This window comes from Macrobrachium rosenbergii, chromosome 9 (genome assembly GCF_040412425.1).
Source record: "Macrobrachium rosenbergii isolate ZJJX-2024 chromosome 9, ASM4041242v1, whole genome shotgun sequence".
NCBI classification, from domain to species: domain Eukaryota; kingdom Metazoa; phylum Arthropoda; class Malacostraca; order Decapoda; family Palaemonidae; genus Macrobrachium; species Macrobrachium rosenbergii.
The window spans coordinates 58,384,128-58,409,218 of record NC_089749.1 but is presented as its reverse complement, the minus strand read 5'-3'; the positions used below and the strand labels follow the sequence as shown (position 1 = coordinate 58,409,218).

Genomic DNA, 25,091 nt, shown 5'->3' with positions numbered 1-25,091 from the left:
CTCTTCTCGTTGTCATTCATCTACCCGCCCTAGGAGAATTTCTATCGGAGGGCCGACCACGAAAGAGCTGAGATACCTGAAACACGAGACCTCAGCCTTACTCTTTTGCTTGATTGAAAGTCGTTAGGTAGGACTTTTCTTGCTTTTGTTTTAGATCTTAAATCTTGCGTGGTTTTCTGGGCTGCAAAGATAGGCCTCCTACCAAACCTTGAGAGGGTGAGAGGAAAAAGAGTATATTCTGATTTTGATTGGATGCTAGCTAGCTAGCCAGGAAAGAGCAAAGATGGGCCCTTTTCTTTGAAGTCCCTCTGAGAAAGGGGTGCAGTTGATTAGACTGGAACTATCTCCAAGTCCTTTATTCATACCGACATCAGATATAGGTTCTTGATTGTCCAGTCGTGTTGAATAATTCCAACTTTGCATACTTACACACATCTCAAGTGTTTGAGGTGGTCAATTCTGATATCGATAACAACTTCGTTTTCCTTAGCCACTCGTGAGAAAGTCAACAAGATTAGAAGGTTCTGGGAAGGGCAGGTATTCGAGGCGAGCGATTCTCCAGTTTGATACTAAACGCTAGACCTTGAGCTGTAGCTTGTTTGGAGGAAAAACAAGGCTGTCTTTCATTACTGCTCCTTCGAAAGTATCTATTCTTATCAGTACCACCCTCTTAGGCCTTCACAGGTAAATTCTGAAAGCGGGGAGCGAGGAGCAGTCAGGATAAACTAGGAAGAATTTCGAGAAAATAGCTACCGCGACAGAGAAAATCTGAATAGAAAATGGAATGGTTCCTGATACCCCCTCCAGCGGGCGGAATGGGTACTAACCACCTGGCCCATTCGTGCTGCCGTAAGTTTTGAATTTCTGTCGGTCCTTTCGGAGAATACAGCTATATATATATCTGTCAGGTAAGTGTCATGAACAAATGTATTGCTTTTTTTACAGATGTTTCAATTAGTGATAATTTTAGAGATATGTTCCATAGAAAAATTCGCAAGTTGGTGAAAGTTCCCGCATAAAATTGAAAGATATGTTCCACAAAAATCTGCAATAAAGTGGGGGTCCACTGCTTTTCTTGAACTGCAAGGTGAGCAGAAGGCGGAGCTAAAAAGGAAGTCTCAGTACAAGCCTCTAAGCACTAGCTAAAGCATTAGCAGAAGAAAGAGCCATAGACTGAGTAAGGAAAACTACAGACGAAGGATCTGGACAAGGGAGGTTTACCACCTGACCTAATTATTTGCTTTGTAATCTATCTACAGTCAGTACACCTAAAATGTGAGGAATGACTAAATTCATTATCGTCAGTTGGTCTCTGTTGCATTTTTATGTCTTCCAGTGGACTGTAAATTTTGTGCTTAACAAAAATTGTTTTTATTTAGTATTTCCCACAATATTTCCAACTGTTTGGTGTATTACTAACATTTTATAGTAATTAATAGGATCTGTTTTGCATAACGAGCACAGAACTATGAAATAAGATACTAGTATTGAGAGAAAAATGCTTATACTTCTCCTGATACAGTACTGGCTAAATACTGATGAGATCAGTTTTGACATTTATTTTAATAACATGAATGATTATCTTACCGAGGAAGAGGTGTGGTGAAACTGACAGTGACAAAGAAGTGGAGATTTTGAAGAAGAGATAAAGGAAAGTAAGGGAGATACTGAATGATATACCTTTTGGCCTAACTTGTTAGAATAAGTTGAGTTAGGATGTATCCATGTAATTTTGCCATTCTTTAGAGCAGAAGGAATTATCAAAACTTACTTTGTAACACAAGAGAATTTTTCAAAATCTTTATAAACAAACATTATGTTTTATATCAACTGCAGATACCTAGTAAAATTAATCATTTGCAAAAACGAAAATGTATAGAATAAAAATTTACTAATTTGAATTGCTTACCTATCACATAGGCTAGGCCTGATGTACTGATTTTCATTGTAATTGCATGATTTTCAGCACAATCATATTCATAACCATACACTAAGGTACAGGTACACTGCTAGCAGTCCAGTAAGACTAAATAATTGCCAGTTATATTGTTGTTCAAGATTAATCCAGCACAGGTTCTTGTTCCTTGAGCAACCCATAACAGGATGATGTTATCTGGAACAAGAAAGAACAAGGTGATTGGGTAAAAATGAAAAGGATAAAGATCAGTAATGTGTGATTTCATTTGCAATGGAAGTTGTTCAGATTGACAAAATAAAATGGATGACTGATATGCTGCAGAATTTGTATAGGACCTAAGCATTACCGGTATGGGCTAGCACTATTTTCGAAAATTTCAGAGTCCGAACACAAGTTAGTCTATGCTAATTGAAACGAGGGTAGAACTATAGAACAGCTCCACATGATATATTACCTTGGAAATTGACTTTTTCTATAGTATTATGGTTGCTTACCATTATTTTTTGGTGGTCGACTGTAATTAACCTCTGACTGATATGTTATTATATGCTGGCCATCCTGGAATGCTATTGCGCATGCGCAGTATTATAGGGAAACTTTTGGCAAAAAATAGAGTTTCTTTCATCAGGGGATACAGGGAGCTCCAGCCCCCAGCTAAATAACACAGCCTACTACGTTAGGTTAAGTTAGGTTAGTATGGTTCCTTTTATAATAGGTTTCCTTAGCCAATCACTTTTTTAAAATATGGCTCCCTAATGACTTGCGCATGTGTGGAACCATTCCATAACAACAACATGACAGCCTGGTCTCTCTCCCAATGATTTCCCCCACCCAAAACCCCGTGTTCCCAAAGGGTCCCCAACCATGTTGGATAGAGATATGTTAATAATAATTGACCGACAATAAACAACACCACCTCCATCATGTGCAGCACTAAAAGTACTTCATAGGAAAATCAGTTTCCAAGGTAATAGTTCATGCGGAGCTGTTCTATATTTTTATCATAATGAGACTAGGCTTAGGCTAATTTATCAGCTTAGCCTACAAAATAGACTGGAATGTACGAATAAGCATGGAATAGCCTACACAACTGGTAAACCTTCACTTTAAATCATTATCACATTTTGGACTTGAGAATATAATTTTATTATATTTTAATGTGTGCTTTAAATGTTTATGATGTTCGTTTCTTTTGCTGTAAAGTTTTATATCATATTTTATATCACACCAGCACCACTCCCATGAGTTCCGTGTTCAGTACTTGCTCCATTGGAATCAATGGCAAAACTTTAAGAAAAGACGGTACGTATCTCAATAACAGTAAGTTTGTGATAGATCTGAGCATGAGGTTCATATTAATCATGCTAAGGAGATGGGTAGTTTGTCTATTCTCAGGAAATGCCTATAGCTCATTAACAATGACTCCAAATGAAAAATTGCATAGAATAAAATATGTTCAGCTTGCCGAAATCTACCCAAAAAGTAACTTCCCTGGCCAGTGTGATGGAATTTGCCAATAGACAATTTTTTCAGCAGAACATAACTTTTTTTTAAGTACCCCGTTGATGTGAACTGTGCCATGCAGCACCGCTCTCCTGTAAGATGGCCATAGTGTGGCACTTCTCTCACCCTGTACTTCCCAAGGCTGCCGTCGTACGTCACCCCAACCTGATCGCGGGAAATTTAATTCCATCCACTCGTATGCCCCATTGACCCAGGTCATTCCCTCGGGCCACGGATTAAAAACATCTAACCAATCAGAGTGTCTGAATGATATGCTTCATAGACCTACACCCTGACCCACAGTCACCCTTTCTTTTTGTCCTTGACTACCGAGATGTAGTGTCACGATAAAATTGTGTTCCCTAATATTGCGTCCACTGACGAATTTAACTCCTGAGCGATATTTAGAATCTGTTCCTTGTCCATTTCGGGGGTTTCTCGATTTAATAAAACATGCCTGTCTGCTCAAAAGCCGCCTGACTCCCCCGTCTCTGATTTACTTTCCCGGCCGAAAACAATAAGACCCAAACCCTGACCCTGTACTTCCAATTCTTGTGAACTCCCTCGTGGTTGGACAGCGGCGATATTGAGTAAGGTAAGCGGTGCAGTTCTCTTTCTTTGCAGTTAACATTACTTAATGAATAATGACGATTTGGACTTCCTACCATTAAGGGGTAGCCTTGGCCATTCCACAGGTTCGATTTATTACTGGGTTACAACGGTGGGGGTCCTAGGGGGTTCGCCCGCGACCAGGTCAGAGCACGACACCCTAAGTAAGGTTAGGATGGGTTAGGTTTGGTTAGGTCAGGACACAATATTCTAGATTAGGTTGGGTTAGGTCTGTGTGGTAAAGTTGTAGCTAGTGCCGAATCACATGTATGATGTAGCTTTATGCCTGTACAGTGGCGGGTCAGTCTGTCAACAACGAGTGCTGTATCTTATGTAGGTAAGCAGTAACCTAGGCCAGCGGTGTCTGTAGGTACATTAGAGTAGACTACCCGAAATGTTGTAGCCTCTTGTATGTAGAGTGGCGGGTCATTATATAAATTGTGAAATACGAAAGTTGTGGACATTGATTTTTTATTTTAACACGGTGTCACTTCAAAAACGATAAATAGCAATTATTTCATTCCCAATATCAAAGCCATGACTTTTTTTTGGAGGGAAAGTCGCCATCCCGAGGTCATTCACTGGCCCCAAGGAGACTTAAGAACACAGCATAAATAAAAACTCCGGTAGAACTATATAGTGCTCCGCGGCGGCGACTGCCTCCTAACTTAACTTTTTCTACAGTTTTTTCGTTGCTAATTATGAATTTACCTTTAATTTTTGGCGCTCGTGTAATTAACCCCTGAAGTCCATCCAACAAGGGGTTTCCATACGCAATCTTCACAAGACAGAGCAAGGCTACGTCTGTTTCGAACGGTTCATATCGGTCCTGGTCGTTTCGGCCGTAACATCCAAAACAATGTAAGACGTTACGTTACGGTATTTACCGTTATGTTTATGATATTTACCGTTATTATTTTATGTTTTACGTACATCCCCAAGGGGCTGGTACTAAACACGGCGCCCATTTTGCACGTAAACGTGCTTACGGCCTAAATGACTTAAGGCGGAAACGACCCGAACTCGTTCCTATCCCCTAAAAGTGTAGAAAAAACCAGTTGAAAAGTATTCAATAACAGCTTTAGGTAAAGTAATACCGATGAACCTTCAGTTAGACGTGACAGAAAGAACAGGCTAATCTAATGGAAACTAAACCTACACTAGCCCATGCCTGTTATGGTCAGCATAATTTACGCAAACAAGGATAATATTACTTGGGATATATAACTCACAGCCAACGTAATCGTGGTTTTCTTCTATGCTCCATGTCAGTGTTAGTGGGAGGGTTGGAATTGAGTACGGTAGCAGTAGTAATCTTAGTTGTAGAGATAGTTAACGGCTCCCCAACGTCAAAAGAACTTATGTATGCAATTAGTTTCCACACTTTTCTTCTTTTTATCATTTATTTCCAAATCTTACATTTTTCCGATGATAGAGTATGTTGTTACTAACATTTTGTAATTAATTAGAAATAAAGTGCTTTGTATTTTAATTTCCAGAGCTACACAATGAGTATTTAGTCGCTATTCGAGGAGATATCTGTTATCAACTCAAAAGTATTTAGCTTGCCTTAGTCATCAGGACAGAATTTGCTTTTTATTGGATGTTAATGTACTTCTGTGTTTTCTGTTGATGAAACTGTTGTTTCTTCCATATCTCCTTCCGACATACAGGTCGCCCCTTCCTTCAACAGTTTTTTTTCTGAAGGAATGTAAATTTACATTTATTCCAATATTAGGGCTGACAGACAGTTCTTGGAGGAATAAGAACTATCTTGGCGACTTCCTGGATGGTTAAGCTGGCGTTCATAGGACAGTATATATATAAAGAGTAGCAACATCATAGATGGGATTGAAGACACTGGACTTCTAGATAAGATAGAATCCCATCATCAAGCAGAGACGTCATCGAAGCAGTAGCCGAGATATGTGAAGGAGATAAGACAAGAATAGACGAAGTGTGAAGATAAAGAAGAGAACATAGTAACAAGTGCAATTGAACAAGGGTGTACGGTGTCCACAATTTTGTTCAAAGTGATGGCGTATAAAATAATAAAGGAAGTGGAGGACATAACAGACGGTTTTAGAGATGAGGCCTTGAACATGGGAATGTTATTTTCCGCTAATGATGAGGCGATATAAAACAATACCAAAATGGCAAAACAGAAAATAAGAAGAATAACAGAGGTGCGTATGAGATACGGTCAGGAAGTTAATAAGTATGAGAGCAGTAAAATAGTTTATAAGTGAAATATAGTATTTTGTGTGTATTAACAAATTTATTTCTAAAGTCCATGTCTATGAAAGGTAGGCAATTTTCTCAGTCAGTCCTGTTTCTATACGGGGTCGCCATTTTGGCTGAACGGCTTCCATCTACCCTGAGCTGCGCTTTGCTTCCCTCTCACAGTCTTTCCATCCATTTCTTGGTCTTCCTTGTCTTCTACCTTTCAATTCTATCTCCATAGCATGCATTCCAATATGGTCTTCCTCCCTTCTCAGTAGGTGTCCATACCATCTCAGTCTCCCTTCCTGCACTTTCTTTGAAATTTCAACCACCTTTGGTGACCCTCTTATATACTCATTCCTAATCCTATCCTCCCTCGTTACACCAGACATCCATCTTATCAGTCTCATCTCTGCTGCAACCATTTTCTTCTCCTCAACCTTTGTCATACCTGCTGTTTCTGTACCATCTAGCATAGCTGGTCTTACCACTGCTGTGTGGGACTTTCCCTGTAATCTTAAAGGCACTATTTTCAAAAAAGGACTCGAGAGGCAGCTTTCAAATATGATGTTTTACTTTCGTCATCCATTCTCCCGCCAGCTTCAATTAGAGATCCAAGTATTTGAACTTGTCTACTCTGTTTCTTCTCCATCCAGCCTTATACTCACCCTGCTACCCCACTCAATGGCGGTACACACATACTCCGTCTTTGACCTCCTTATCCTCATTCCTCTATCCTCCAGTGCTCCTCTCCACCTCTCCAGCTTCCCCTCCAGAACCTCCCTCCTCTCTGCACATAACACAATGTCATCTGTCTATAGTATGCTCCACTCTCTCTTAATTACCCTGTCATACTATCCATCACAGTGTTGAAAATAAATGGTCTAAGGGCTGATGCCTGGTGCAATCAAACCATTACCTCAAATCCTTCGGTCAGGCATAATATGGAGATGGAATTGCGGGGTAGAAGAAGACCAAGAAAGAGAAGGCTTACACAAAAACTCAATCTCTTAAAACTAATTTATATCCTAATTAACTTACAAATTATATATATATATACAAATATATATATATATATATATATATATATATATATATATATATATATATATATATATATATAAATTTATACATGAAAACTTACAGTACAGCATATGTACAAAAAAAAAAAAAATGCAATCAGTTCTTATTAAATCCACATACAACACACACGATCACACAATAACTACCTTATTCTAAACTTAAACGAAACAACTCACATATAGAACCGAAACAACTCTCATATAGAACCGAAACAACTCGCATATAGAACAACCCCTGCCTTTTCAACACCACTACAACTGACACTAGATTAACATACCATTCTGTTACTTTTGTTCTAAAAAAGCAAAGCCGTTAAGTATTTCTGAATACCAATAGCAACAGGTCTTAAAGTTTTTCAACCAGATTGGCACAACTCCTCAACACATCTAACTGCAAGTTGATCCCCGGGATTTGCGGGGGTAGGTACCACAACCTCCTAAAAACGCCTGTAACTGCCTATTTTGATTGTTCAAACACCAAAGACCCCTTCTAAAAGGCTAAAAACTCTTATAACTGGCTATTTTAATAGTTTTATCGCAAAAAATGAATTTAGTCACGAAAGTGATATGAAAATACAATAATTAGTGTATATTTCTCTATGAAAAGTACTGCAGATAGGCGAATTTTCCGCCAATAACTTGGGGATAAATTCCACAGAAAAAGCTGCGAACTGGTGAGTCAGCGAATCATGAACCGCGCGAATAGGCAGGGGTCCACTGTACAGTCTTTCTTCTTGATTTGCCTTTTTACACAAACTATTGCATAGCATATCAATTCTCAGTTTTCTGTTGCATATTCCTTACTTAAATATTACCTGTTAATAACTGCAGTTTCCTTTGGTCTCCAATTACCAAAGCCCTATTAGGTCTAATACCTTCTAACCTTCATTCGATGTCAGGAGTTCATTAGTGTGTATGTTCCATCCATTATCTGTCAAGGGACATTATAAATATTACATTCTTAAGTATATGACTATATCACATTCATTCTAATCTTCATCTTTTTAACCTAAAATTATTTGTAAACCATCAAAGATGTTTCAGTTAGGCAGTAAATCGATGCTAGTTTAACCGCTGTACAAGCCAGATGACGCCACGTACAACCTCTTATGCAAGCAGAACAAAACTCTATAAAGGATCATCAAAATTCTATACAGGATACAAAACTCTATACAGGATAATCAAACATCCAAAGAGGGAGAGAGAGGTTGATCCCATTCATTCACACCTGGAGAAGACAACAGCCAACCACACAAAAGCACAAATACACACAAAAAATTCAAACACAAAAAACACAACTAAAAAAAAAATTGCATTTCTCCTCACAAACCACTGTCCCTTCAGAAACCTACCACAAAGCATGCTATGGAGATGGAAGTGCCGGGTGGAAGAAGATGAGAAGACCAAGAAAGTGATGGAGAGACTGTGTGAGGTGAAGGAAAGAAGCATGCTATGGAGATGGAAGTGCCGGGTGGAAGAAGATGAGAAGACCAAGAAAGTGATGGAGAGACGTGTGTGAGGTGAAGGAAAGAAGCATGCTATGGAGATGGAAGTGCAGGGTAGAAGAAGATGAGAAGACCAAGAGAGTGATGGAGAGACTGTGTGAGGTGAAGGAAAGAAGCATGCTATGGAGATGGAAGTGCAGGGTAGAAGAAGATGAGAAGACCGAGAGAGTGATGGAGAGACTGTGTGAGGTGAAGGAAAGAAGCATGCTATGGAGATGGAAGTGCGGGTAGAAGAAGATGAGAAGACCAAGAGAGTGATGGAGAGACTGTGTGAGGTGAAGGAAAGAAGCATGCTATGGAGATGGAAGTGCAGGGTAGAAGAAGATGAGAAGACCGAGAGAGTGATGGAGAGACTGTGTGAGGTGAAGGAAAGAAGCATGCTATGGAGATGGAAGTGCAGGGTAGAAGAAGATGAGAAGACCGAGAGAGTGATGGAGAGACTGTGTGAGGTGAAGGAAAGAAGCATGCTATGGAGATGGAAGTGCAGGGTAGAAGAAGACGAGAAGACCAAGAAAGCGATGGAGAGACTGTGTGAGGTGAAGGAAAGAAGCATGCTATGGAGATGGAAGTGCAGGGTAGAAGAAGACGAGAAGACCGAGAGAGTGATGGAAAGACTGTGTGAGGTGAAGGAAAGAAGCATGCTATGGAGATGGAAGTGCAGGGTAGAAGAAGATGAGAAGACCGAGAGAGTGATGGAGAGACTGTGTGAGGTGAAGGAAAGAAGCATGCTATGGAGATGGAAGTGCAGGGTAGAAGAAGATGAGAAGACCGAGAGAGTGATGGAGAGACTGTGTGAGGTGAAGGAAAGAAGCATGCTATGGAGATGGAAGTGCAGGATAGAAGAAGATGAGAAGACCAAGAAAGCGATGGAGAGACTGTTTGAGGTGAAGGAAAGAAGCATGCTATGGAGATGGAAGTGCAGGGTAGAAGAAGACGAGAAGACCAAGAAAGCGATGGAGAGACTGTGAGGTGAAGGAAAGAAGCATGCTATGGAGATGGAAGTGCAGGGTAGAAGAAGATGAGAAGACCGAGAGAGTGATGGAGAGACTGTGTGAGGTGAAGGAAAGAAGCATGCTATGGAGATGGAAGTGCAGGGTAGAAGAAGATGAGAAGACCAAGAGAGTGATGGAGAGACTGTGTGAGGTGAAGGAAAGAAGCATGCTATGGAGATGGAAGTGCAGGGTAGAAGAAGATGAGAAGACCGAGAGAGTGATGGAGAGACTGTGTGAGGTGAAGGAAAGAAGCATGCTATGGAGATGGAAGTGCAGGGTAGAAGAAGATGAGAAGACCGAGAGAGTGATGGAGAGACTGTGTGAGGTGAAGGAAAGAAGCATGCTATGGAGATGGAAGTGCAGGGTAGAAGAAGACGAGAAGACCAAGAAAGCGATGGAGAGACTGTGTGAGGTGAAGGAAAGAAGCATGCTATGGAGATGGAAGTGCAGGGTAGAAGAAGACGAGAAGACCGAGAGAGTGATGGAGAGACTGTGTGAGGTGAAGGAAAGAAGCATGCTATGGAGATGGAAGTGCAGGGTAGAAGAAGATGAGAAGACCAAGAAAGAGTGATGGAGAGACTGTTTGAGGTGAAGGAAAGAAGCATGCTATGGAGATGGAAGTGCAGGGAAGAAGATGAGAAGACCGAGAGAGTGATGGAGAGACTGTGTGAGGTGAAGGAAAGAAGCATGCTATGGAGATGGAAGTGCAGGATAGAAGAAGATGAGAAGACCAAGAAAGCGATGGAGAGACTGTTTGAGGTGAAGGAAAGAAGCATGCTATGGAGATGGAAGTGCAGGGTAGAAGAAGACGAGAAGACCAAGAAAGCGATGGAGAGACTGTGAGGTGAAGGAAAGAAGCATGCTATGGAGATGGAAGTGCAGGGTAGAAGAAGATGAGAAGACCAAGAGAGTGATGGAGAGACTGTGTGAGGTGAAGGAAAGAAGCATGCTATGGAGATGGAAGTGCAGGGTAGAAGAAGATGAGAAGACCGAGAGAGTGATGGAGGGACTGTGTGAGGTGAAGGAAAGAAGCATGCTATGGAGATGGAAGTGCAGGGTAGAAGAAGATGAGAAGACCGAGAGAGTGATGGAGAGACTGTGTGAGGTGAAGGAAAGAAGCATGCTATGGAGATGGAAGTGCAGGGTAGAAGAAGACGAGAAGACCAAGAAAGCGATGGAGAGACTGTGTGAGGTGAAGGAAAGAAGCATGCTATGGAGATGGAAGTGCAGGGTAGAAGAAGATGAGAAGACCGAGAGAGTGATGGAGAGACTGTGTGAGGTGAAGGAAAGAAGCATGCTATGGAGATGGAAGTGCAGGGTAGAAGAAGACGAGAAGACCAAGAGAGTGATGGAGAGACTGTTTGAGGTGAAGGAAAGAAGCATGCTATGGAGATGGAAGTGCAGGGTAGAAGAAGACGAGAAGACCGAGAAAGCGATGGAGAGACTGTGTGAGGTGAAGGAAAGAAGCATGCTATGGAGATGGAAGTGCAGGGTAGAAGATGAGAAGACCAAGAAAGCGATGGAGAGACTGTGTGAGGTGAAGGAAAGAAGCATGCAATGGAGATGGAAGTGCAGGGTAGAAGAAGATGAGAAGACCAAGAGAGTGATGGAGAGACTGTGTGAGGTGAAGGAAAGAAGCATGCTATGGAGATGGAAGTGCAGGGTAGAAGAAGACGAGAAGACCAAGAAAGTGATGGAGAGACTGTGTGAGGTGAAGGAAAGAAGCATGCTATGGAGATGGAAGTGCAGGGTAGAAGACGAGAAGACCAAGAAAGCGATGGAGAGACTGTGTGAGGTGAAGGAAAGAAGCATGCTATGGAGATGGAAGTGCAGGGTAGAAGACGAGAAGACCAAGAGAGTGATGGAGAGACTGTGTGAGGTGAAGGAAAGAAGCATGCTATGGAGATGGAAGTGCAGGGTAGAAGAAGACGAGAAGACCGAGAGAGTGATGGAGAGACTGTGTGAGGTGAAGGAAAGAAGCATGCTATGGAGATGGAAGTGCAGGGTAGAAGAAGATGAGAAGACCAAGAAAGCAATGGAGAGACTGTGTGAGGTGAAGGAAAGAAGCATGCTATGGAGATGGAAGTGCAGGGTAGAAGAAGATGAGAAGACCGAGAGAGTGATGGAGAGACTGTGTGAGGTGAAGGAAAGAAGCATGCTATGGAGATGGAAGTGCAGGATAGAAGAAGATGAGAAGACCAAGAAAGCGATGGAGAGACTGTTTGAGGTGAAGGAAAGAAGCATGCTATGGAGATGGAAGTGCAGGGTAGAAGAAGACGAGAAGACCGAGAGAGTGATGGAGAGACTGTGTGAGGTGAAGGAAAGAAGCATGCTATGGAGATGGAAGTGCAGGGTAGAAGAAGATGAGAAGACCGAGAGAGTGATGGAGAGACTGTGTGAGGTGAAGGAAAGAAGCATGCTATGGAGATGGAAGTGCAGGGTAGAAGATGAGAAGACCAAGAAAGCGATGGAGAGACTGTGTGAGGTGAAGGAAAGAAGCATGCTATGGAGATGGAAGTGCAGGGTAGAAGAAGACGAGAAGACCGAGAGAGTGATGGAGAGACTGTGTGAGGTGAAGGAAAGAAGCATGCTATGGAGATGGAAGTGCAGGGTAGAAGAAGACGAGAAGACCGAGAAAGCGATGGAGAGACTGTGTGAGGTGAAGGAAAGAAGCATGCTATGGAGATGGAAGTGCAGGGTAGAAGAAGACGAGAAGACCAAGAAAGCGATGGAGAGACTGTTTGAGGTGAAGGAAAGCAGCATGCTATGGAGATGGAAGTGCAGGGTAGAAGAAGACGAGAAGACCGAGAAAGCGATGGAGAGACTGTGTGAGGTGAAGGAAAGAAGCATGCTATGGAGATGGAAGTGCAGGGTAGAAGAAGACGAGAATACCAAGAAAGCGATGGAGAGACTGTGTGAGGTGAAGGAAAGAAGCATACTATGGAGATGGAAGTGCAGGGTAGAAGAAGGACAAGAAAGCGATGGAGAGACTGTTTGAGGTGAAGAAGACCAAGAAAGCGATGGAGAGACTGTGTGAGGTGAAGGAAAGAAGCATGCTATGGAGATGGAAGTGCAGGGTAGAAGAAGACGGGAAGACCAAGAAAGCGATGGAGAGACTGTGTGAGGTGAAGTAAGCAGAAGCATGCTATGGAGATGGAAGTGCAGGGTAGAAGAAGATGAGAAGACCGAGAGAGTGATGGAGAGACTGTGTGAGGTGAAGGAAAGAAGCATGCTATGGAGATGGAAGTGCAGGGTAGAAGAAGACGAGAAGACCAAGAAAGCGATGGAGAGACTGTGTGAGTGATGGAAAGAAGCATGCTATGGAGATGGAAGTGCAGGGTAGAAGAAGACGAGAAGACCGAGAAAGCGATGGAGAGACTGTGTGAGGTGAAGGAAAGAAGCATGCTATGGAGATGGAAGTGCAGGGTAGAAGAAGACGAGAAGACCAAGAAAGCGATGGAGAGACTGTGTGAGGTGATGGAAAGAAGCATGCTATGGAGATGGAAGTGCAGGGTAGAAGAAGACGAGAAGACCGAGAAAGCGATGGAGAGACTGTGTGAGGTGAAGGAAAGAAGCATGCTATGGTGATGGAAGTGCAGGGTAGAAGAAGACGAGAAGACCAAGAAAGCGATGGAGAGACTGTGTGAGGTGAAGGAAAGAAGCATACTATGGAGATGGAAGTGCAGGGTAGAAGAAGACGAGAAGACCAAGAAAGTGATGGAGAGACTGTGTGAGGTGATGGAAAGAAGCATGCTATGGAGATGGAAGTGCAGGGTAGAAGAAGACGAGAAGACCGAGAAAGCGATGGAGAGACTGTGTGAGGTGAAGGAAAGAAGCATGCTATGGAGATGGAAGTGCAGGGTAGAAGAAGACGAGAAGACCGAGAAAGCAATGGAGAGACGTGTGTGAGGTGAAGGAAAGAAGCATGCTATGGAGATGGAAGTGCAGGGTAGAAGAAGACGAGAAGACCGAGAAAGCGAAGGAGAGACTGTGTGAGGTGAAGGAAGCAGAAGCATGCTATGGAGATTGAATTGCAGGTTAGAAGAGGAGAAGACCAAGAAAGAGATGGAAAGACTGTGAGGGAAGCAAAATGGTAGATGGAAGGGGCTCATCCAAAACGAAGACCCCTAATAGAATGGGGACTGACCTAAGAAAATTACCTATCTTTCATAGACATGGAATTTAGAATAAATTTGTTAATAAACACAAAATAATATCCATCACTGAATGACTTCTTATGTATAAATTGTGATAAAATAATTATATTTTTATATAAAGTTTTTTTATCTTCACAATTCTTGAGATTTAATGTGTTCGGGTATTATAACAATGGTAATTTTATAATTTTGCTTATATTGGGTATCTAGTAGCCTACCAGTGAAATTAACCAAGCTTTTGGAACTGTGCAGTATGCGACCGTAACCTCCGCTCTCTTGGTGGTCCCAATAGACAATAAAATATCAAGTTAACAAAAAGTTATATAAATATTTAATTATTTAGTATGTACAGGCGATTCAGGAGATGTATCTGAATGTGTATACCAGAGTGAGGAGCAGTGTTGGAGAGACTGAATGATTTGAGGTAAGGGGTGGATTACACCTGGTATCAACCCTTAGCCCACTTATTTTCGACATCTTGATGGATAACATGACGGGGAGGTAAGAGAGATGGCCATGGATCATAGGAGCATACTATGTACAGATAACATTGTGTTATGTGCAGAGAGGAGGGAAGTTCTAGACGACAAGTTGGAGAGGTGGAGAGTAGCACTGGAGGATAGGGGAATGAGGATAAAGTCAAAGACGGAATATATGTGTATCACCATTGAGGGGGCAGTGTAGCAGGGCGAGTATAAGGTTGGATGGAGAAGAAATAGAGTAGACTACTTCAAATGCTTGGGGTCTATAGTAGAGGCTGGTGGAAGAATGGGCGAGGAAGTAAAAGATCGAACACAAGCAGGTTGGAGCTGCCTATGGAGTCCTTTGAAACAGAAGAGTAACATTAAGACTACAGGGAAAGTTCTACAAGGCAGTGGTAAGACCAGCTATGCTGCATGGTGCAGAAACAGCAAGTATGACAAAGGCAGAGAAGAAAATAGACCTATCAGAGATAAGAATGTTAAGATGGATGTCTGGTGTAACGAGGGACGATAGGATTAGGAATGAGTATATAAGAGGGTCAACAAAGGTAGCTGGAATCTAAAAAAAAGTGCAGGAAGGGAGACTGAGATGGTACGGACCTACTAAGGGAGTAAGACCATATTAGAAGGTAGTTTCTGTGGGGCTGTTCAAAAACTACGTTAACATTTTTTTTTTTTTGTTAATTTTTGACCCCATTCCCCCTTGTCACGCCTCACAACACATGTCCAGTCCCCCTAGAAAATTATGTAACATAGCTAGTCTCCCCTGAATTAGTATGTTTCCTTTTTTTAATGCAATAAGTCTAGTGTAATACTTGGAAATTACTACCTTTAGGTTTTTCTTAATACCTTTATGTTATGATATTAAAGATTCACAGATAAATTTGAAATGAAAATGTTCTCTTATGCCATGTCATATTTATCAAAGTTATATTTATGCATAAAGTAGAGAATGTCAGAGTTCAGAAAGGAACGAGTTTCTGACATTATTTTATAGTATGTCATGTAATACATGTAGTAGAAAATGTTGAAGTACAAACAAGTTTTCAGTTTCTGACATTTTTTAAACAATTATGCTAAAAAAAAATTAAGTACCATGTTCTCAGTATTACTAAAAGATAATAAAAGTTTATTGCAGAATCTGTACTATCTCTCTTTTGTCCTACATTTGCATCTTTTCAAAAGAAACAAAGGAAGAAAATCTGAAAGTGTTATGGACATGCCTGCACCCCGCTCCCTTCCCCCCACTGTCACTCATAACACTTAACCGTACCCGCCTCCCCACCTAATGTGTTACGTAATTTTTGAACGGCCCCTATGAAGATGGGGGTGCAGGGCAGAAGAAGGTATGAGGAAGACCAAGAAGGAGATGGCAAGACTGTGTGAGGAAAGCAGAAGCGAAGCACAAAGGTGGATGGAAGCGGCTCATCCAGACCAAAGACCCAGTATAGAAATGGGACACGACTGAGGAGATTACTTACCTTTATTAGACATGGAGTTTAGAAATAAATTTGTTAATATACTTAAAATGCTATCCTTTACTGAATAACTCTGTGTATTTATAATTTGTAACTAAATAACTAAATATTTATATAACTTCTTGTTATCTTGATATTTCATGAGTATTATTGTGTTAGGGTACTACATTCAGCATTATTTGTGGGTGTTCCGAAGAACGGAGACTTTGGAAGGACAGTTCTAGCGGGACCACCGAGAAAGCGGAGGTCCCGGTCATGGGCTGAGCCTAACATTCGTTGAGAACAAATTGTCCGTTTCTTCCAGAGTGGCATTAGTTCAGTGGTTAATGTTACTGGTACTTGGTACCATAAAATCATAGTCATCACTGGAATTATGTATGGGTGGAACATTATTAAAGTCTGTGGTATAGATGTAACCAGCACTGATGATTCATTTAGATTCAATCTCCACTTGCTTTTATAGTATTGGTAGAACTTCCTGGTTATCCACAGTAAAGATGCTCTAATTGTCATTATTCTTCCCTTATAATCTACCAACTCTCTCTCACATAGACAAATGCTGCCATGTCTTCCGTTCATTGTACAGAGTAATGTATGGATCTGTGTGTCATACCTACGAATAGAAATTGATTTGCATTGTCTTGTCCTAGAAGATAAATGGGCTAGTACTTAATACTTCATGAAAACAAGCGCTGTATATATACGGCGAAGAATAGTATTAAAGTGTCTGTGGTATGAGATTACCAGCACTTACCATTTAAATGCACTCCATCTGCCTTCACATTTATCTTGACAATCCACTAAGCAACTTTTGCTTTCTCATATGTCTGTCCTACTCACTTTACAAAAAAAAAAAGGAAAAAGACCTGATTGTAACCTCAAGCAAGGGATCCCAAGACCATGGAAGGCCTTGATACAATGTCTGTAAGGATTGTATAGAGTGACATACTGGCTGGGAGTTGTCTAGGTTATTGGTGGTTCCTTACTGAATGCATGTACAGAATCTTCGAAGTTGTTATTAGCTGGTGCGAGCCCCAGAGTAGTTTCTACACACAGACAAGGGAAAACAGAGATTATGTTTCGGACATCTGTGCTTGTCGACAGACAGACAGATGGCGATTGTGAGAGACATAATAAACGTACAATGATAAAACATATATCAATGGAAAGGCCAGGAAATTCCAAATATGGACGTTTGCATGAGATTTGAGACAGATTAATGAATACAATGCAGTAGCATAATATATGTGAAATGGCGAGACATTTGGCATCTTCACAAACAGAAACTTACATACAGTTTGCTACAGAAAATTCGGTGGAACATTATGAGTACATGATTGGAATGCTTGCATGGCAATGCAAGTATTGGTGACTGTACATGAATCGAGACAACAATGGTTAGAGAGATACAGACAGAAATATTGTATGGTAGAAGTTGCGTTCCTTCAAGCGGTCCCCTTCAGTTGACGCACGGGAGGGAGAGAGAGAGAAAGCGGGATGCTTTGTCTTGTTTTCTCTGATGGATGACACACACACACACGTGCACCCGTAAGACCGCAATGCGGTCTCTTACATGTCTATGGTACCGCCCAAGGTTGCAGAACAAGGTTTGTATTTGGAGTAACCTTCTCTTAAAAGGGTTTCCTACCAAAGCTTTAATAGAGTCCCTTCCACCTGCTTGTTTGATTTTGGAGTGTCATTCTCCTAGAAAATTGCCTGCCAAGGCTAAAGATCTCTTCTCTCTAACTTATGCAGGCAGGGACATCACACCCTGGAGTGAAAGCTGACAAAGAAAAGCCAGACTGAGAAATGGTTTTGGAGGGTGGGAGAGGCCTGGAGAAGTTTCCAGTTGGTGGGGGACTCACATATAGTGTTTAAAGACCTTGGTCCCAGAGAATTATGTACATGTGATTCAGATGTATCTGAATGTGTACACCAGAGACTGAATGATTTGAGGTAAGGATTGGTTTACAGCAGGAATCAACCCTTAGCCCATTTATTTTCAACATTTTGATGGATAGCATGACAAGGAAGGTAAGAGAGACACCCATGGAACATACTATGTACAGATAACATTGTGTTATGTGCAGAGAGGAGGGAGGTTCTAGAGGGTAAGTTGGAGATGTGGAGAGGAGCACTGAAGGATAGAGGAATGAGGACAAGGAAGTCAGTGATGGAATATATGTGTACCACCAAGGGGGGTGGGGATGGTAGCAGGGTAAGTATGAGGTTGGATGGAGAAGAAATAAAGAGAGTAGACTACTTCAAATACTTGGGGTCTATAGTAGAGGCTGGTGGAAGAATGGGTGAGGAAGTGAAAGATGGAATAGAAGCAGGTTGGAACAATTGGAGAACTGCCTGTGGCATCCTTTATGACAAAAGAGTACCATTAAAACTACAGGGAAAGTTCCACAAGGCAGTGGTAAGACCAGCTATGCTGCATGGTACAGAAACAGCCAGTATGACAAAGACAGAGGAGAAGAAAATGGACACAGCAGATACAAGAGCATTAAGATGGATGTCTGGTGTACTTAGGGAGGGTAGGATTAGGAATGAGTATATAAGAGGGTCTACAAAGGTGGTTGAAATTTGCAAGAAAGTGCAGGAAGGGAGACTGAAATAGTATGGACACCCACTGAGAAAGAAGGAAGACCATATTGGAAGGCAATCTATGGAGATGGAGGTGCAGGGCAGAAGACAAGGGAGACTAAGACAGAGATGGCGAGACTGTGTGAGGGAGGAAAGCAGAAGCGCAGCACAAAGGTAGATGGAAGCGGCTCATCCTGAACAAAGATCCCGTATAGAAACAGGACAGAGCTGAGGAGATTACATCCCTTTAATAGACATGGGGTTTGAAAATAAATTTGTTAATAAACATAAAATCATATTTATTACTGAATAACATTGTGTATTTATAAAATTGTGACTAAATAATTAAATATTTATATAACATTTTGTTATCTTGATATTTTGTTATGTTATGGGGTCTCAAATATGAACGTCTCTGTTTCTGTCTGTTGTTGTTTCACTTTGGTAAGACCTGGGTATTGAGTTCTGCGATAGCCGATAACTTTTGGTTAACTTGTAGAAACGCAGCAAACTTGGTAATTATTCTTCTTACACTGTCTATCTTATTTCAGGAGGGGGTAAGGGACTCGCTGGGCACTGTCTTAGGTTTTATTTTTATAACACTATAATAGTTCACACGGCCAGCCACACTGGACTTAGAAATTTTTCTTGGTTTCAGAGAGGAGAGCGACACAGATCTTACCCAGAAGGGGTTCAAGTTAACTCTCTTTAAAAATTGATCAGAATGAGCTCTGGACCTATGTGGAAGAAAACTCCTCCCCTTTGAGGATGCCTACTTTGCTCTTAATGGTTCAATTCCAACTCCCACTTTTGGCAAAGGACAAATCAGGTCAATTTTGCTGACCTTTCATTTAATAACCACGTCTATAGCTCCTCCTTACGTTCCCATATCTCAACATTGGTTGTTTAGTCTACAACTCGAAACTCCAATCTACTTGGTCTCACGGCTCTATCAGTTCAAGTTATCAATACCGTGTCTCTCTCTCTCTCTCTCTCTCTCTCTCTCTCTCTCTCTCATGAATAACCATGATCAGTGAATTTCATACATTATTCACTGTAAAAAATACTTTCAAACTCATTGCATAACAATTTCATGAGATTTAATGTTAGTGTACTGCATTTGGAATATATTTGCTTAAGGTGGTTAGTTTACGATAAATTGGATGGAGAGTTCTAGCTGGACCACCGAGAAAGTGAAGGTCCCGGTCATGGGCTGTCCGTAATTAACCCAGGAACATAATATGTCCTCTTATTACATAATTCCACTAGCTTGGTTAGTGTTCCTATTACTTGATAATACCCTATATTTATAAACAGTATTAAAGTGTCTGTGGTTTGAGATTACCATCACTGACCATTCAGATTCAATCTCCCTTTGCCTCTATATTTATCCACCAGGAAAGATGCTCTAATCATGCCTTATAATCTACCAACACTTTCTCTCTCACACAGACAAATGCGGCCATGTCTTGCATGCACTCTACAGGGTAATGTATGAATCCCAGTGTGCCTGGAGAGGTCTCCAATGTTTTTTTGGGGGGCACTTACATATGGTGTTTATAGACCTTGAATACGCCTGTGACAGAGTTCTGAGAGGGGAAATTTGGAGGAGTTTGAGAGAGTTGGTCCCAGAGAAGTATGTACATGTGATTTAGGAGATGTATCTGAATGTGCATACCAGAGACTGAATGATTTGAGGTAAGAGTTGGATTACAGCAGGGATCAACCCTTAGCCCACCTATTTTCAACATTGTGATGGGTAGCATGACAGCGTAGGTAAGAGAGACACCCATGGAACATACTATGTACAGATAACTTGTGTTATGTGCAGAGCGGAGGGAGGTTCTAGAGGGTAAGTTGAGAGGTGGAGAAGAGCACTGGAGGATAGAGGAATGAGGATGAGGTCAAAGACCGAGTATGCCACCATGGGGAGTGGGGGCTAGCTGGGTAAGTATAAGGTTGGATGGAAAAGAATTAGAGTAGACTACTTCAAATACTTGGGGTCTATAGTAGAGGCTAGTGGAAGAATGGACAGGGAAGTAAAAGATGGAATACAAGCAGGTTGGAACAATTGGAGAGCTGCCTATGGCATCCTTTGTGACAAAAAAGTACCATTAAGACTACAGGGAAAGTTCCATATGGCAGTGCAGAAACAGTGGGTATGACAAAGACAAAGGAGAAGAATATGGATGTGAATGTCAAGATGGATGTCTGGTGTACCGAGGGAGGATAGGATTAGGAATGAGTACATAAGAGGGTCTACAAAGGTGGTTAAAATTTGCAGGAAATTGCAGGAAGGGAGATTGAGATGGTACGGGACACCCGCTGAGAAAGAAGAAAGACCATATTGGAAGGCAATCTATGGAGATGAAGGTGCTGGGCAGAAGAAGATGAGGAAGACTAAAAAAGAGATGGTGAGACTGTGTGAGGAAAGCAGAAGTGCAGCACAACGGTAGATGGAAGCTGCTCATCCTGAACGAAGATCCCGTATAGAAACAAGACCGAGCTGAAGAGGTTACTTACCTTTAATAGACATGGATTTTAGAAATACATTTGATCATAAACACAAAATCATATTCATTACTGAAGAACTTTGTGGATTTATAATTGGTTATTAAATAATTAAGTATTTATATAACATTTTATTATCTTGATATTTTATGAGATTTAATGTCAGTGTACTGCATTTGCAATTTCATAGATTGGGTTAGTTGCTCTAAGCAATAATTATATTCTCTGGGAATTTTGGATGGATAGTTCTAGCGGGACCACCGAGAGAACGGAGGTCCCGGTCATAGGCTATTCATGGTAAAACCCAGGAACATAATTTGTCTTCTTATTCCAGAATTCCACTTGCTTGGTTAGTGTTGCTGTTACTTGATACCGTATATTTATAAACAGAACATTATTAAAGTGTCTGTGGTTTGAGATTACCATCACTGATCATTCAGATTCAGTCTCCATTTGCCTCTATATTTATCCTCCAGGAAAGATGCTCTAATCATGCCTTATAATCCACCAACTCTTTCTCTCACACACAGACAAGTGCGGCCATGTCTTGCGTTCACTCTGCAGGGTAATGTATGGATGCCAGTGTGTCATACCTACAAGTATTTTTCTATTTAATAAGCAAGAAATTTATTTGTATTGTCTTTTTTGTTTTAGACGATATTGGTTTCATACAAATTTAATTTCATACTCATAGGTATGCATTTTAGGACAAAAAAATATTAAAAAGAAAATGCTATCAATTACTAAATAATTTCGAGTATATACAGCTTGCGAAGAAATAAGTAATTATGTATATAACTTTTTGTTCTTGTGATAAATCTTGAGGTTTAATGTCAGAATATCCAGGACCGCGACAAATTTCAAAGGTAACCTGTAGGACCTTTACCAGTTAAGCCACATCTATAGGCTGTCTGATTTGCCTACTTATTATTTGTGTAATCGTTTATTTGTACATAAAATTTCAATAGTTTATTATAGTGCATTGGTACTTAACATACCAAAAAACAGAACTATTTATTCAGTGAGGAATAGTATTAAAGTGTCTGCGGTATGAGATTACCTGCACTTATTGTTTAAGCACAATCTCCATTTGCCTTCATATTTATCCTGATAATCCACCAAGCAACTTTTGCTTTCTCATCAGCCTGTTCTACACACTTCGAAAAAATAGGAAGGGGAACAAAAAAGGGAAAATCCCTGATTGTACCCTCAAGCAAGGGAACTCAACCCCAAGACCATGGAAGGCCATGGTACAATGGCTATGGCGCTGGCCAAGGTTAGTGAACAAGGTTTGTATTGATAGTAACCGCTTAGAAAGTTGCCTGCCAATTACTGTCACACCATCAGATTTAACGATTTCAGCCAATACACCATTTGTGGAAGTTTGTCCTGTATTCATGGAACAGAAAAATTATTTAAAATCTTTTATATACGGTATAATAAATTTCAAGGTTATAGTGCAAATTTGTTTGAAATATCAGAAACAGCAGCAAAGTGAATTCTAAATAGGTGGTCTTTCTACCTTTAGATTACCTGCCCAATAGTACTACTGTATACATCCTGTATGCGTTGTACACTCGGCAAGAAAAGTGAAGATACAGTTTTCATTAGATTTCGTTCATCGAATTTCAATTTTTTTCTTACAGAAAACACATAATCTCGGTAAATTTACTCTAGAATATGAAAATACAATGCAAATTATATCATATATGTTAAATCTGCAAAACAAAAACGTTCAGATACTTAAAAACACCATGCATGTACGAAGTAATCAGAATTTCTCAGATGACTTCGTTCATAGAGATCTAAAAGATAGTATGTGGATATCTCGGTGTAGTACTATTCATCAGAACGGCAATATTTACTCGTTTTCCGTTATGAACAGGCTTATTATTGCATCATCATACGAGGTAATGATAATTTCTTTAATTTTTACACATTCATGTTTGTATTTCACGGGTAAAAGTCAGCTGGAATTAATGGCAGTAAATGTTGTGACACGTAGGGTAGGTTGACCAAATCTATTTAAATCCGCAAGAGCGTTCTCTATGATGTGAAGGGCAGGCAGGAGCTTTGGGGGGAAAACACAAGTAACTGGATGTTTCTTGACGTTGCCATAGTTTCTCTCTCTCTCTCTCTCTCTCTCTCTCTCTCTCTCTCTCTCTCTCTCTCTCTCTCTCTCTCGCCATTGCTAAAACATACTATGCCAATATAGTGTATATAGCTCAATCTCTGAAAGAAAAACAATGAAATGAGTAGCTCTACCGATAGGCCTAGGCTTACACAACAGCAACTCTCTCTCTCTCTCTCTCTCTCTCTCTCTCTCTCTCTCTCTCTCTCTCTCTAAAACATCTCTCTCTCTCCATTGCTAAAACATACTTTACAAATATAGTATCGCTCAGTCTCTAAAAAAAAAAAATAATGAAATTAGCTCTACAGTACATAGCCTATAGGCCTAGGCTTACACAACAGCAGACTCTCTCTCTCTCTCTCTCTCTCTCTCTCTCTCTCTCTCTCTCTCTCTCTCTCTCTCTCTCTCTCTCTCATATCATAACAATGCATTCGTTCCTTTTCGTTGGACATTGCTCAAATTTAACTCTTGATTTCATTATGGAAGATCGCGTTTCCGATTATGCAAGCATTCCGTTCAATGTGGTGTCATAAATTCATTTGTGTAAGGTTGCTTGGTAAGTTACGTCGAAAAATGTTTATTTTGCTCAAAACTGTCGTTGCAAATTATAACTTGAACGAATACTGTGAAACTTACTACTGCATTTAAGTATCAATGATTTCATTATCGTAGAATATGATTGAAAGTTATAAGAGGTCAAGCAAAAAACAAACACAATAAGACGGAAGCTCCTCCCCTTTCTAAAGTTGCCAGATGTCTCATTATTGAGCAACATATGTCCGAAGATTTAAAAAAACTGTATCCTCACTTTCCTTGCCGAGTGTACATTTACAACTTTACTCCATACTTTTTCACCTTTTGAGATAGGCTACAGTGATACTAATTTTCTTCATAACTTGTAATAATCCACAAACGCAAAACTACAAAAAACAGGTTTTGACGTAGGAAAAACCTATTTTTAGTAGTTGCTGTTAAGTCCTCAAGGAGTTACCTTCCATGGTCTACCAGAGCTCCATGGTGACCAAATTAATATCAAAGAATTCTCTTCCAGTTGGTCTTTTGGCCAGGTATTGTGTTGTAATGATTAACATTATAACACATGATGGAGCATATAATGGACTGGAAAATAAGAGGGCACTTTCCCTTATCTTCAGTGAAGTTGAACCCAGTTTTTCCAACGTCAAAAGAACCTGCAAAAAGAGAAGTGACTATTGCGCATACATCCTCTTGTTTACAACCGGGCCGTTAAAAACCAAGGATCCATTACTCTGTTTGGTCTAAAGCGAACGGTTCACGTCGTTACCAGCGCTACTCTCCACCTCTCCAACTTGCTCTCGAACCTTCCTTCTCTCTGCACATAACACATTGTTATCTATACATAGTAGCCTATGTTCCATGGGTGTCTCTCTTACCTACCCTGTTATGCTACCCATCACAATATTGAAAATGAATTGGCTAAGGCTTGATTGCTGCTGTAATTCAACCATTACCTCAAATCATTCAGTCTCTGGTGTACACATTCAGATACATCTTCTGAATCACATGTACACAATTCTCTGGGACCAAGGTCTAAAAACACCATATCTAAGTCCCCCCACATTGGAAACTTCTCCAGGCCTCTCCCACCCTCCAAAACCATTTCTCAGTCTGGCTTTTCTTTGGCAACTTTCACTCCAGGGTGTGATGTATAAGGCTGGATGGAGAAGTATATAGTAGACTACTACAAATACTTGGGGTCTATACTAGAGGCTGGTGGAAGAATGGATGAGGAAGCAAAAGATGGAATACAAGCAGTTTGGAACAACTGGAGAGCTGCCTATGGAGTTCTAAGAGACAAAAAATTACCATTAAGACTACAGGGAAAGTTCCACAAGGCAGTGGTATGGCCAGCTATGCTGCATGGTGCAGAAA

The 25,091-nt window shown here is 40.7% G+C and overlaps 2 protein-coding genes across 2 annotated transcripts; both read left to right on the top strand.

Annotated features, from left to right (window-relative positions):
* The first annotated feature begins 9,049 nt into the window (after positions 1–9,049).
* LOC136842008 (putative golgin subfamily A member 6-like protein 19) lies at positions 9,050–9,808 on the top strand. The gene has a single exon (XM_067109409.1). It carries the CDS (start codon positions 9,050–9,052, stop codon positions 9,806–9,808), a length of 759 nt encoding a protein of 252 aa, XP_066965510.1.
* An 883-nt stretch (positions 9,809–10,691) lies between these two features.
* On the top strand, positions 10,692–12,830 carry LOC136842007 (golgin subfamily A member 6-like protein 24). Its single transcript, XM_067109408.1, has one exon. The coding sequence runs from the start codon at positions 10,692–10,694 to the stop codon at positions 12,828–12,830; it is 2,139 nt and encodes a 712-aa protein (XP_066965509.1).
* The last annotated feature ends 12,261 nt before the right edge of the window (positions 12,831–25,091 follow it).

What these genes read in the sequence shown, in the direction of transcription:
- LOC136842008 (XM_067109409.1), top strand. Translation starts at nt 9,050, where the DNA reads ATGGAGATGGAAGTGCGGGTAGAAGAAGATGAGAAGACCAAGAGAGTG.
- LOC136842007 (XM_067109408.1), top strand. Translation starts at nt 10,692, where the DNA reads ATGCTATGGAGATGGAAGTGCAGGGTAGAAGAAGATGAGAAGACCAAG.